The sequence below is a fragment of the Hydra vulgaris genome, chromosome 06, assembly GCF_038396675.1.
Source record: "Hydra vulgaris chromosome 06, alternate assembly HydraT2T_AEP".
In the NCBI taxonomy this organism is placed as follows: Eukaryota; Metazoa; Cnidaria; class Hydrozoa; order Anthoathecata; family Hydridae; genus Hydra; species Hydra vulgaris.
Genome location: NC_088925.1, coordinates 52011942 through 52025595, shown reverse-complemented (window position 1 = coordinate 52025595; position 13654 = coordinate 52011942). Strand labels below are relative to the sequence as shown.

At 27.7% G+C, this 13654-nt stretch overlaps 1 protein-coding gene across 1 annotated transcript in view; it reads left to right on the top strand.

Moving 5' to 3' along the window:
• Positions 1-12793, top strand: part of LOC100213649 (mannose-1-phosphate guanyltransferase alpha) — a 31162-nt gene extending 18369 nt beyond the window's left edge. Inside the window, exons 5-11 of the mRNA XM_065800432.1 lie at positions 1344-1403; positions 3976-4103; positions 4250-4387; positions 4526-4632; positions 4747-4886; positions 7871-8042; positions 12441-12793. Coding sequence (XP_065656504.1) covers positions 1344-1403; positions 3976-4103; positions 4250-4387; positions 4526-4632; positions 4747-4886; positions 7871-8042; positions 12441-12541 — 846 coding nt within the window. The 3' untranslated portion in view covers positions 12542-12793. The remainder of the gene's footprint in view (positions 1-1343; positions 1404-3975; positions 4104-4249; positions 4388-4525; positions 4633-4746; positions 4887-7870; positions 8043-12440) is intronic.
• The last annotated feature ends 861 nt before the right edge of the window (positions 12794-13654 follow it).

The following is a 13654-nucleotide window of genomic DNA, read 5'->3' as shown; positions in this document are numbered from 1 at the left end:
ATTGTATAATGAATTTTATGTTGTAAAATAATTGTCATGGAAAAAGAAACATTGATTCCGGCAAGTTACTGTACAACAAGTTTGCAAAACTGTTTTACATTATTTATACAATTATTGGAAACTTAAGTAATTTTAATTACCAAAAAATAATTTGCCTAAGCCAATGATTTCGCAAACAATACCTTGGCTTTGGTCAATACCAAAACTTCAGCCAAAGTGCCAAAGCTGTAATAGTTATTACTAAGAATGTACCAAAAATTTGACTTTTACCGAATTTTCGATACATCCCTAGTAATAACTATTTCAGAAATATATTAATTGGTATGAGTGGTACTTTTAGTGCTTGTAGCTTATCTGATGTAGCTTACTATGATGAGGCTATATTGGACCCATTCCTATGATGGTCCTGAATGAAGAGGACCAATTGTTGTTTATGATATTTGTTAGATAACCAAAGGTTTAATGTAGGTTTCACACATTTTGGTGAAAAAGCAAAATTTTGGCCTACATTTTGTTTTTATTGTTTTTATTGCTTGACATCATTAGTTGTTTGAGCCCAGTCATTTGAATATACAAGTTATTATCAATAGGAGCAATTTTTTTAATGCAAAGAAGCTTTTGAAATTAAGAATAAAATTAGAATTTTTATTATTTTGCCTACATTTCAGACAAGTCACAAATTGCTGTATGTTTATTCTGTCCAGGCTTCCTTTAAAAACCATTTAAGAAGCATTGAACAGTAAATGTTTCTTAATAAGAAGCATGGAACAGTAAATGTTTCTTAATAAGAAGCATTGAACAGTAAATGTTTCTCAATATTTCATAAATAGTTTTGTGGCTGCAGTTAAACATTTTTTCTTTTTACTAAATTTTTTTTCAGTAAATTTACTCTTTACCTTTTAATTAAACATTTTTCAAATTTAAGCCCTTATCTTTGGATTGTTCATTTGAGGTATATTATAAGCTCAACATTATAGTAAACATTATAGATTACAAATTATAATTATAAATTATCCACATTATAGATAATGTTTAGTTTTTAGTAACAAATGAAACTGTAACTGATATTTAAGAAAATTATTTAAGCAAATTTTTCAATATTATATCTTAATTAAATCTAGTTTTTTTTAATATTGTTAAAGTTGATGTCGGAATTATAGAATATAGTATAATTTAATTAGGTTCCATCTTTTCAAAATTTATTCTATATACTATTTATTAGAAATTCCTGCAATTTTTTGTGTTTTATATGGTCATTATTAAAGCAATTCATTTTAAAATGTAAAACTTATCATCAACTTATAAAAGCTATTCTTTTATTTTATTTTATTATTTTTATAAAGGGAAATGTTACAACTCAGTCTGAACATGGAAACATGGTAGTTGATCCAATCTCTTCAGAAGTAAGACTTTACACTATTCTTTTTATATTTTTTTTTTGTGTGCATATATATAAATATATACATATATATATATATATATATATATATATATATATATATATATATATATATATATATATATATATATATATATTTATATATACATATACAGTCGTCCCCCGGTTAACGAACTTAATTCGGAGTACGAACTAGTTCGTTATCCGAAAAGTTCGTTAACCGAAACGCGTTTTCCCATAGGCCGCCATTAAAAAATTTTTAATTGGTGGATTTTGCCGAAATAATGGGGGAAAAAATTCAAAAAATTGTCCAACTTGATAAATAAAATAGGCAAAGGTGAAATGATTGAAACCTGAGATTTATGCACTTTTAAAAATTGAAACAAATTGAAATTGTGCATGAAAATTGCTTGTCAAAGTTTTAGAAAAAAGTAAAAATTGAACATGAACATTGCTTATCAAAAAATGGTTGATTTATTCACACCAAACTCCTTAGCCAGGTCACTTTGCTTTTCACCTTTTTGCACTCTTTGAATGATTGTCTTTTTCTCTTCAAGAGTGAAAACTTTTCTGCTTTTTTTCGCAGGGTTCGACATTTTGAAAAATCGCAAAATCGAAAAAATCGCAAGTGGGAAAAAAACCTAGAAAAAAGCACAAAAATGCATGAAAAATATTAGTGAAACAAGAAAAGAAAAAAATGAAACAACAAAAGCACACCCAGCACAACCATTCACCTCCCAGGCTTCCATGACACTCACAAAACTGAGGGGGAAATGCTGGACGGCGCGCCCGACCTTCACGCGCGTGTGCATGCCATTTGGCGGTCCCGGTTCGTTAACCGAGTTCCGGTTCGTTAACCGGGGGAGGATTTTGGGCAAACTTTCGGTTCGTTAACCGAAAGTTCGCTAACAGGGGGGTTCGTTAACCGGGGGACAACTGTATATATATATATATATATATATATATATATATATATATATACACACACATATATATATGTATATACATATATATATATATATATATATATATATATATATATATATATATATATATATATATATAGTATATATAGTATATAAATTATTTTAGTGTATTCTACAAATAGTGTGCTCAATATTCTTAAAGAACAGAGCAATAATAAATTAGTAAAAACACTTATCTAATTTTATCTTCAACAACTTGTTACACCATCAATAGGTTCATCAGGAAGCCTTCTTGATGTACCTACTGATGAAACAAGTTGTCAAAGATAAAAATAGATAAGTATTTTTACTAATTTATATATCTAGTATATATGTTATGAGTTTGTGAAATCAACAAAATTTTGTCAATTTCCTGATTTCAGCATCGTTGTTGCCAAAATACTATTAAAACATGAAAATTATTATAATATATATATATACAAATAGTCCATACATCGACTATCTTATAGCCTGCTGCCGCAAAGGAATGCTATTACATCAACTAAGATTTTTGGCATGTGGCAGCAATCTTTTCTTTCATTCTTATTTTATTTACTTTTTTCCTGATGAAATCAGAAATTAAGGTTAAATTAAATTAATAATAAATATTTTGTGATGGTACATGTGTATAAATAAAGAATAACATAATCTTGAATACTATAAAACCTTTTAAATGCTGTCATTTCAGTATAACATGTAATCGTGTTGCTTTCCAGACAATAGGGGGATCCAAAATTAACTTTTTTTGGAGTTTATATTTTAACCACTTTTTTCCTAATTAATTTTTTATGCTGATTTTGAATTACTTAATACTTTTTTTTTCATTATAAATATTTGGCCTTCTACTTCAATTTCAATAAAAGTGATTATTTTGACAAAACAAGCAATTGTAATCATGATTATCAAATCCATGGCAAATTTTTTTTTTCTTTCTTTTTATAAATAAAATACGTCATCATTATGTGTAGTTATAAATACGACAAAAAATTAAGCATTAAACATGAAATCACTTCTTATAAGGAACAATTTGTAAAATTATTAATGTAAATGCGAAATAACTTAATCGCAACCGTGGTACAGTGATTTGAGTTCTTTCTTAGAATCAAGAGGTCTGAGGTTCGATGTTGGCTCTGACCAGATAAGTGACATTAGTAAGAAAGGAGGTGTAAACTTCCATGATGCTTTATGATAAGAAATTGATAGCAAAATATTTTTTAGCGAAGTAAATCAAAACAAATTTTTAACTAAATAAGACTTTTTTTTTTAAACTCAACTTTCATTTATCTTAATTCAAAGTTATCCAATCAAAATTTAAATTGCATAAGTTTTAACATAAAGTTGCACAACTTTACACACAAAGAATGCGCTGCAAAGATTTCTAGTTTTTACGTTTTTAAATATTTTTAAAATGTTAAAAATTGAAGTAGAAAGTCAACCACAAAAATTAGCAAAAACTGAATTGTTTATTGATCTTTTCAAAAATAATTAAAAATAATTGGTTAAACAAAAAATATAGAATTTTGGATTACGACCAATTTTTTTATTGATTAATTTTTTTTTAGGTTTGTTACCAATATTTTTATACATTAATTACTGGCAATTTTTTTATAGATTAAACATTATGTTGAAAAACCAGAGAATTCAGTGAGTGCTATTATCAATTGCGGTGTATATATTTTTCACCCTTCAATCTTCAAATCACTTTCAGAAATGTATATGCATAACTTACAAAAAGCAAAGTAATATTTTTTATTATTGTTATATAAAATGATATATTGATATTTATAATATTAACTATTTTTTATTATTGTTATATAAAATGATATCTTGATATTTAGATTTGTAAGTGTAATATGTAAGTGCTTTTAATTGAATTTTATTCAAGTGAACAAGAAGATTGCAACTCTAGTCGTAATCCTGAACTTATGTTTATTGGCAATTTGTTTTCACGCATTGCTGGGAACAACCAGTTATTTTGCCATATGCTTTATAAATCATTTTGGGGTTCAATGAAAGGTGCTGGGTATGAAATTCAAGGAATTTAATTATAATTGTTGTGTAGTGTCTTACATTTTTTGTATAATATTAGCAATGATATCATGCATGACAGAGTTTAATATAGTTTTCAGTTTTTAATATATTCATTTTTCTTTGGAAATAGTTCTGCAATTTTTGCAAACAAACAGTATCTTGCTGCTTATAAATCTAACTCAAGTATACAGTTGGCTGAGTTAGCTTCAAATCCACCTTTTAAAATGGAAATTATAGGTTTATAAAATTTTTTTCATGCACAAAAACAATCTGTACATATGCTATCTATATATATGTTTAATTATTTTTTCAATCTATTTTTCATTCATTAAAATATCTTTGAAAATATAGGTGATGTGTATATCCATCCATCTGCTCAAGTTGATCCAACAGCTAAGATTGGACCAAATGTATCAATTGGCTGTCACTGCATAATTGGGCCAGGAGTACGTATTCGTGAATCCATCATTTTAGATGGTGCTGAGTTGAGGGTAAATTATATCTTTTTTAAATGTTAACAATTTTTTTTTTTCTTACAGAAATTATTTTTAATAATCAAAGTTGTCAGTAAAATAAAGTTTTTTTGTTCAACACTTTGACGAAGTTTTTCTTTTTTTTTTGTTCAACACTTTGATGAAGTTATTTTTTATTTTTTTATTTTTTTAACTTAATAATCACCCATGCTTTTTTTAATGCCAAATCTTTTTTTTTTTATATATATATATAAACCAATTTTATTAATCTTTGTTATCTATTACGCGATCAAATTTTGTATTTTTTAATTGTATTAAATTAGATCCCAAGGCAAACTTTTTCATAAAAAATAATCTTTTAACTCTTTAATAAATCTTTTATTATATAGTTTCCTAATAATAAGTTATAAATAGATACATTTCTTAATTCTCTAAATAATTTAATAGTTTAGAATTTTTTGTGCAAAAAATTTTTATGAATAGTTTAATTTTTTTGTCTTGTAATAAGTTGGTTTTTGTTAACATAGTATTTACCTCAATTTTTAATTGCAATTCAATGCAATTAAAATGCCAAAGAAAAATTACTCTTATAAAAATCCCATTCCATTAGAGTTGAAGTAATTAATTTTCATGTAATTTTTATAGTTATTTCAAAGTAATTTTATGTTTTTAAAAAAGAAAATTATTAAATGTAAGTTAAATTAATTTAAAAATATGTTGGTTTCCATTAATATGTATTCACCTTAAAATTTTAATAGTTTCTTTGATGTATTATGTAATATTTGTAACATTGTTTTTTGTTTTTTTTTGTTCTGTTTTTAATTTTATGGCAGTTAGTATTATTATAGTATATTATAAATATATATTTATATATATTATTTAAATATATTATTATAATATATTATAAAAGTTAGTATTATTATAATACTAACAATATTGATTTTAATGACATACTGAATGATTAAATAAGACAAGAAGACTAAAATCTTTCTTTTGTTTTATCTCATTGTCTCTTGTTTTGTCTTGTTGTCTCTTGTGCATCTTATGCTGGGCTTTTCGTTTTCTTACAATTAAGCAAGTTTGTTTATATCACAAACTTAATATTAAACAACTTTGATGCAACATTTTTTTTATTTTTTTGTTTATTTTCGTTTCCCAAAACATTTTGCAGAGTTTTGTTATATAAAACATTTTAATGTGATTGTTAAAATTTTTTCCATTTAAAAAAAATTTTAACAATCACATTAAAATGTTTTATATAACAAAACTCTGCAAAATGTTTTGGGAAGCAAAAATAATTTTTTCCATTTGGAAAAAATTTTAATTTTCACAACTGAAACTGAGAAATAAAGAAAAATCTGTGTAGAACACCAAATAAAGTTTTAGATTTTACTGAAGTTTGTGCAGACTTGTGTATTACCAAATTTAATAATAACTGCCTTGTATAACATATATAAAATTTATATTTAAAATCCATTTCCATACATCTTTTATATATTTTCATCAATTACACAAAGTAACAATTTTCAACTTTTTTTTCTGGGTCTGGGAAATGTTTTGCTTTTTTAGTTTTCCATGTGTATTGTTAACAGTGGGGAATTTGACATATATTTGACATATAATTACTTAACAATTATTTATCAAATACTAATGATCATTTTTTAACTTTAATGTACACCATACTACCTATTTTAGTGTTCTGTCTGTGTCAAAAAAAGGTAAAATAATTTCATCCACAATTTGTTTGTTTCAATAAGAGAGTACTCATTAAAATAGAAAAGCGTTTATATATACATAATAAAGACCACATCTTTAATTTATGACTCTAGTATGGAGACCACCTGATAATATAAATTTGTAAAAAGTTCACTTGATACTTGTATGGGGCCCACTTGATTTTATGTGATAATAATGCAGTGGTTGTGCCCTGACTTTGTAAGTATAACAGACCCACCACATCCCTGGTAGTATTGTGTTCAACTTGTTTTTTTTCCTTACTGTCTTTTTAGTCAAGATTATTTCATTTTATTTCAGAGTTAAAGAGTTGTAACATGTGTGTGTATATATAGATATATAGATATATATATATATATATATATATATATATATCTTAGGGTGCATATATAACAAACCTAAGATATATATATCTTAGGTTTGATATATATATATATATATATATATATATATATATATATATATATATATATATATATATATATATATATATATATATTATATATATATATATATATATATATATATATGCACACGCACACACACACACACACACACACACACACACACATCAAAGTTTCCTAAATTTTTAATGTTTTTAGCTGCCTTAAGGGAGCCATAATAACTAAAATTAGGTATATTTTTTAAAAATTGCCTGTTTTAACCATAATTATTTTTATCAAGGAGTAGAAAAGAAGTAGAAGAAGAAGTCCTGTCATATACTATTTCAAAGATTAGTTAAAGGTGAAAAAAAGCATATAGGTCATTAAAATATGTTCATGTTTGATAAAAATATGAATATTTCAGTTTCCGGTTTCTGTATTTTACAGCACCTTGCAAAGACTATTGGTTAAAATTTATAGCTTTTATTTTCCAGCTTTTTAAGCATGTAGATGACATGTATGTCTTTTTTTTCCTGTAGACATGTCTTTTTATTCAGATTTGCCAGTAAAAAGCCTTTTAGTGTATGAAAAATAAGGACTCTTAAACCAATCTGAAAATGTCACTTCATTAAGCCAACTAGATTTAATTAATTATATCTATTTCCTTTTCACCCACCTTCTGACTAGCATTTCCTTTAGTAAAAAACTTTGCAAAAAACTAATAGTTGCTACTGTACCATAAAACATTATAGCTTGCCTTGGTACTATCTTTAGTTTTAAGTTGTAAAGTTAGTTAGATTTAATTAATTTAGATTTAATATTTTAAAACTATAATATCTATTAAACTTTTTAAAATTTTTCTTCTATGATTGTTATTTTTTCTAGGAAAATTGTTGTGTTATATACAGCATTATTGGATGGAGATGTTTAATAGGAGCCTGGTCACGAATTGAAGGAACATCAAGTGAACCTAACCCTAATTATCCTCACACTCTATTTAACAATGAATCATTGTTTCATTCAGATGGAAAACTGATTCCCTCTATTACCATATTAGGTATTAGTTTAAAATACTCTTTTTGATTATATCTCCCTAAGTTGTTAAATTATTGAGATACAAAAACGAGGCAAGTTTGAAGCGTATGCAAAGTGTGCAGAATTAAAAAAATTGAGAAGGTGCAATACCTACTGTTTAGTTAACTGTACCACTTTGTTTGAAATTTAGGCATTTAATCGACGTTTATAAAAATTTTATTTTTGATAATTACATAACTGTTTGCTTATCCAAAGACTTACTTTTTCATAGCAGGCGATGAAAAATATTTTTCTTGACATTTGATCACAACTGTTTAGATAGTTTCACAATTCAGAAATAAGCTTCAGAAATAAAAAAATTAACGCTGTAACTTTTGCATACTAAATTATAGTATTTCACATTTCTGGAAAGTTTCAAGTCATTTCCATTTTCGGTTCATTTTTAATAGCTTAAAGAGTGTCAAATGTTGCGACCGCCACTCTCGGGGAATTGACCATATATATATATATATATATATATATATATATATATATATATATACATACATACATGGCGACAACATAAATAGCACACTTTCATGACCAGTTGGTTTTACTTTTTGATGCCAACTTTTTTGTATTTATAGCAATTGCTGTTATTTTTTATAGCATCAACAATGTTCACCTTTTAAAATGGAAATACTCATTTGACATTTGTAGCTATCAAAATTGCTTGTTTTGAGCATTTAAGCGGTCATATTTATCTTTTGAAGGTCATTTTAAATAGCACGCATTTACTTTTTATTTAAAAAAAACCAAAGTTCTTTTATTATATCAAAAGATAATCATTCTATTCAGTATTTAAAGAATATTCTTGTAATTCATTTGGCAAAAAAAAAAAAAATTCATTATCTATCAACTATGGGATGAGGTAAACATGGAACAGATGTCTTTCGAGGACAAGTACAGGCATTTCGAGATCTAGGATTGAACAATTCTGAAATAGCTCGAAGATTGGGTTGTTCTCGTAAGAAAGTTATTAATTTATTTAACGATAATGGTTCATTAAGCAACAAAAAATGCGAACGAAAGACAACCCCCAGAGAAGACGCAGCCATTGTCCGTATTGCTTAGCTGAATCCTTTTGTTGGCGCACCAAAAATTAAAGAACAAATTACTAAAAACTTGATCTGTCTATCAGCACTGTTAAGAGTTGCTTACACAAAAATAAGCTATTTTGAAGGGTTTCCCGAAAAAAACCATTGCTCTCAAAATGAAATCTCATCAGCCGTTTGAAGTTTGCAAAACAGCACGTACACAAAGATTTAAGTTTTTGGCAAAATGTGCTTTGGACTGACGAGTCTAAGTTTAATCGTTTTGGATCCGACGGAAAACAATATGCTCGTCGTCCCCTAAACCAAGAACTCAGCCCTTGCTATACTCTTAAGACCGTAAAACATGGTGGTGGCAATGTGATAGATTGGGGCAGTTTTTCATGGTGTGGTATGGGCCCGTTGCATAGAATTCAAGAGGTAATTGACCAACACATCCACAAAGAAATACTTGAAAACGTCATGTTGCCATATGTTAAGGAAAATCTCCCTTTGGTTTGGAAATTCCAACAAGACAACGACCCTAAGCACACCGCCAAAAGTGTTAAAATGTGGTTTAACGCTAAGAAGATTAATGTATTGGAGTGGCCTGCACAGTCACCAGACCTAAATCTGATAGAAAATTTGTGGGAGGAAGTTGACAGAAACATAAACCGGTTAACTGCAACAAATTCAGACCGACTTTTGATCGAAATAAAGGCTGCTTGGGACCCCATTACGCCTGAACGATGCCAAAATCTTGTCAATGGGCTGTCGTTGTCAAGCAGTTATTGACTCAAAAGGATACCCCACTAAATATTAATTTATCTCTAATAAAGTTTTCTAAACTATTTATACAAAGAAACTCCATGATTTTGGTAGCAAAAGGATGAAATGATAGTTTTGTACAGGGTGTGCTATTTAAATTGCCCCCTTATTCTGTCCTTCTAAATCATTTATACGATTGTACTTTTTTTTTTAACGAAGTTACTTTCTTTTCTTACTCAGTAATATTATCTTCTAAAAATAATATTTTATTTGGCTGAAAAAGTTTAGATCTCAAAAACTCAGATCTCTGGAAAATATATCATTACATATTGAACATCAATCTGTGCTATTTATTTTGTCGCCACTGCATATGTATATTAAATAATTAATGATCATGTAATTTTTATTTTTATTTAAAAGTATTTTTTATTGAAAACTACTAAAAACTCGCCCAAGTTGAGTAATTTGTAATAGATTAAAAAGCAGCTACAAAACTCTTGAAATTTTATTTTCACACTGTTTCCTCTAAGTTTATGACAAATATAATACATCGTACATGAATAGCAAAAAAACATCAGCAATGACCAGCAAAACCATTCTCAAACAGTTCTGTAGTTATTCTTAAACCTTCTTACAGTTATAATCAGCAGTACAGCTCAAAAGTTGTAATGAATATTCTAGATATGTGACATCTCTTTTGTATATCTCCCAGTGAAGAGACCATGTCCTGTCTTTTTGATTTTGATGACCTGTGTTACATGGTAAAAAATAGCATGCACTTTTGATGTGATGGAAGTTGGGAGTTTGTAGCTGTCATCTGAATTTCATAATTTTTGATTCAAATTCTTGATCCAGTTAAAATGCCAGAGCATGCAGTAACCACACCTCTAAAATTAGACAGAGTATGGATGAAGGGAATAACCTGATTTAAATTGGCAGAGTCAGCAAGCTGCTGCAACTTGCCCAAACCTTTAAAAAGCTTCATACAATCATTGCCATTAAAATGACCACCATCTAGGGCTGAAGTGGAATATGCAGTGCTGATTGCCATTCCTTTGCAACAGGCCAATATCAACCAGGTTTTTCATTAGATGGTTCACAATACCGAGCAGAAATGTTGCTCAATTGATTAAATAACTTTTAATATAAGCTTTTGGTCTGGAAACTCCAAGAATGGTAGATGCACCACGTTTTGGAAGACTTTTGATTTTCTTAAATCGCTTCCTGAGCTGACAAATTCTTTTTGCTTGCTTTTTATACCACCAAAAGGTTTTAGGATTCCACACACCAACAGCAAGGGTGCCTGTTGCTATGAGATTGTATACCACACATATTGGCAAGCTTCATATCAGATGAGACAAACAGGGAATCTTTGACGCACTTTTCTTGAATTTTGATGAGATCAAGAATGAACTTGAGATTGGCATAGATCTCTGGAGTGTCTTGAGTAATTTTGTTTTTGTTGCTTGACACTGGTAGTTTTTGATGATGTAGGTGTCATCAATCTGATATTTTCTTTAGTGGGCTTTGAGGCTCATCTTCATATTGAACCATAATTAGGGTAAAGCTTACTTTCAGAAGTTTTTCTCCTCCATCTATTTTAACAGTTATCTAAAAAAGACGATAAATATTAAAAGAGACGATAAACGTAGTTTGCGTGTTTGACATAAAATTGTTGCGAAGCCTGAATTACTCAACGTAGTTAAGGCGAATTAGTAAAAGTAAAATCGAAAATTTTTATACCTCATCTTTGACAGTATATAACTTAGGTTTTAAATAATATAAAAACTTGTTTTTGTTTAATGCAACTACTTTTTTTTTTTTTTCTTTTTTTTTAAATTCTTCAAGTTTTTTTGTTCATACAGAATTTAAGACTTATCAAGTCTTTTTTTGAACTTCTTTAGGACTTTGCTCAGTCGGTTCGCTTCAAATTGTTTTAAATAAAATTAAAAAACGTCCTTAATTTAGACGTGATTATAAGATCAAAAGAGCTAGAACGTTTTCAAAGTGTTTAAACATAAATTTTATAAAAAAAACATGTTTTTCGCAATTAAATTATGTAACATATTAAGTCTGGATTTGCATATTGCATTTTAAATAAATTTAAAAAGATTGTTGTAGTCCACTAGTGGAAAGGAAAACTAAAAAAAAAAAAGCTAAAAATCTTACAGTGCACTGTATGATCTTTGGGTGGTTTTGTGACGATTCATACAAAACTTGCTACTTAAGTGTTACGATTTTGTGACGAGGGGAGGGGGAGGTCAAATCGGTCGAAAATTGCGTGGCGTAAATTATGTACGACCCCTTTAGTGTTTGCCTTTTAAACAATCTGTTTACCTCACAGACCAGATATTTTACGCAAATATCGTGGTTGTTTAAACTAATAACCGACTGACGGCGATTTCTTGAAAAGTACATTAACTATATTGAATAAGCAGATAATACGGGTTTGTTTTAAAAAAATTATTCGATTTTTCTCGATTTCTTTTTTGGAGCACAAATTTTATTTTTATGAATAGTTAAAATTTATAAGTTGATTGGTATATCTTGAACTACAATTTTTTGATTTAAATTGTTTTTAGGATGTAACGTGACGATTCCTCGTGAAGTCATCATTTTGAATTCAATTGTTCTTCCCCACAAAGAGCTGTGCTCTAGTCACAAAAATGAAATCATTTTATAATTTTTGGACGCGCAATTATAGTGAAGGTTATTTTGACGCGCCGTCTTAGTATTAGAGTGATAGGTGATTAGGGGCGAAACTTCACATGTGTATAATTTACATTAAAAACTTTATTTATAAAAATTTTGACCGTAATTATTTTATATGCGTTATTGTGAATTATTTATTTTAAACGTAACAGTTTTGTGAATTAATATTTTCATTGTGTTGTAATCAAATTTCTGGTTTCAAATGATATTTTTTGATACAAAATTTTTTTGTCTTATTTTTTTATTTATCGGATAATTGTATAGGGATTTAAATGTTATTTCTTAATTCTGAAATAAGATTATTTGGATTTTGAAAAAAAAAAACTCTTTTTTTTCTTATGATTAAAATAAAATTGTGTTAATAATATAAACACCCGACGAATCAGAATATCTCCCATTTTTAGAGCATCTGTCTTAATATAAACAATTAATGTTTAAGTTATGTTTTTAAAATGTAACGTCACAATTCCTGGTGAGGTTCCACGAGGAATTATCGCGTTAATGATAATCTTTAAAAAAATGTCTTTGCTCATAAAAAACATCATAACTCAATTCATCAAAATCTTTTTTAATTATTTCATGAAAGTCAGACAAGTTTACTTTTGGAGAATTAGTTTTCATCTGTTTCGTTTACACTTTTTTTCCGTTTGTTCAAGTAATTACTAGCAGTTGGGCAAAAAATATGTCGACGCAATTTATATGTATATACATTTATAATTTTTATTGAAGAAAATCTGTCTAATAAATCACACATCAATAATATTTTTAATAAAGTTGCAAAAAACATTGGAATTCTATACAAATCTAGAGGTATTTTAAACAAAAGCAATTAACACAATTATATTACTTTTTTATTCATTGTCATATCAATTATGCAAATATTATATGGGGAAGTACACATAAAACTAAACTTAAATCTTTTTATTGGCATCAGAAACACTAAATGTTTTGTGTTTCATGAACAAGTATAAAGAACTTCTGTCCCCCGACGTTTTTGTAAACCTTTACAAAAGTAAACCACAAAACAAATATAACCTACGTATTCTAGCATTTTGGAAAAACCTTTTTTTGCAATAATAACAAG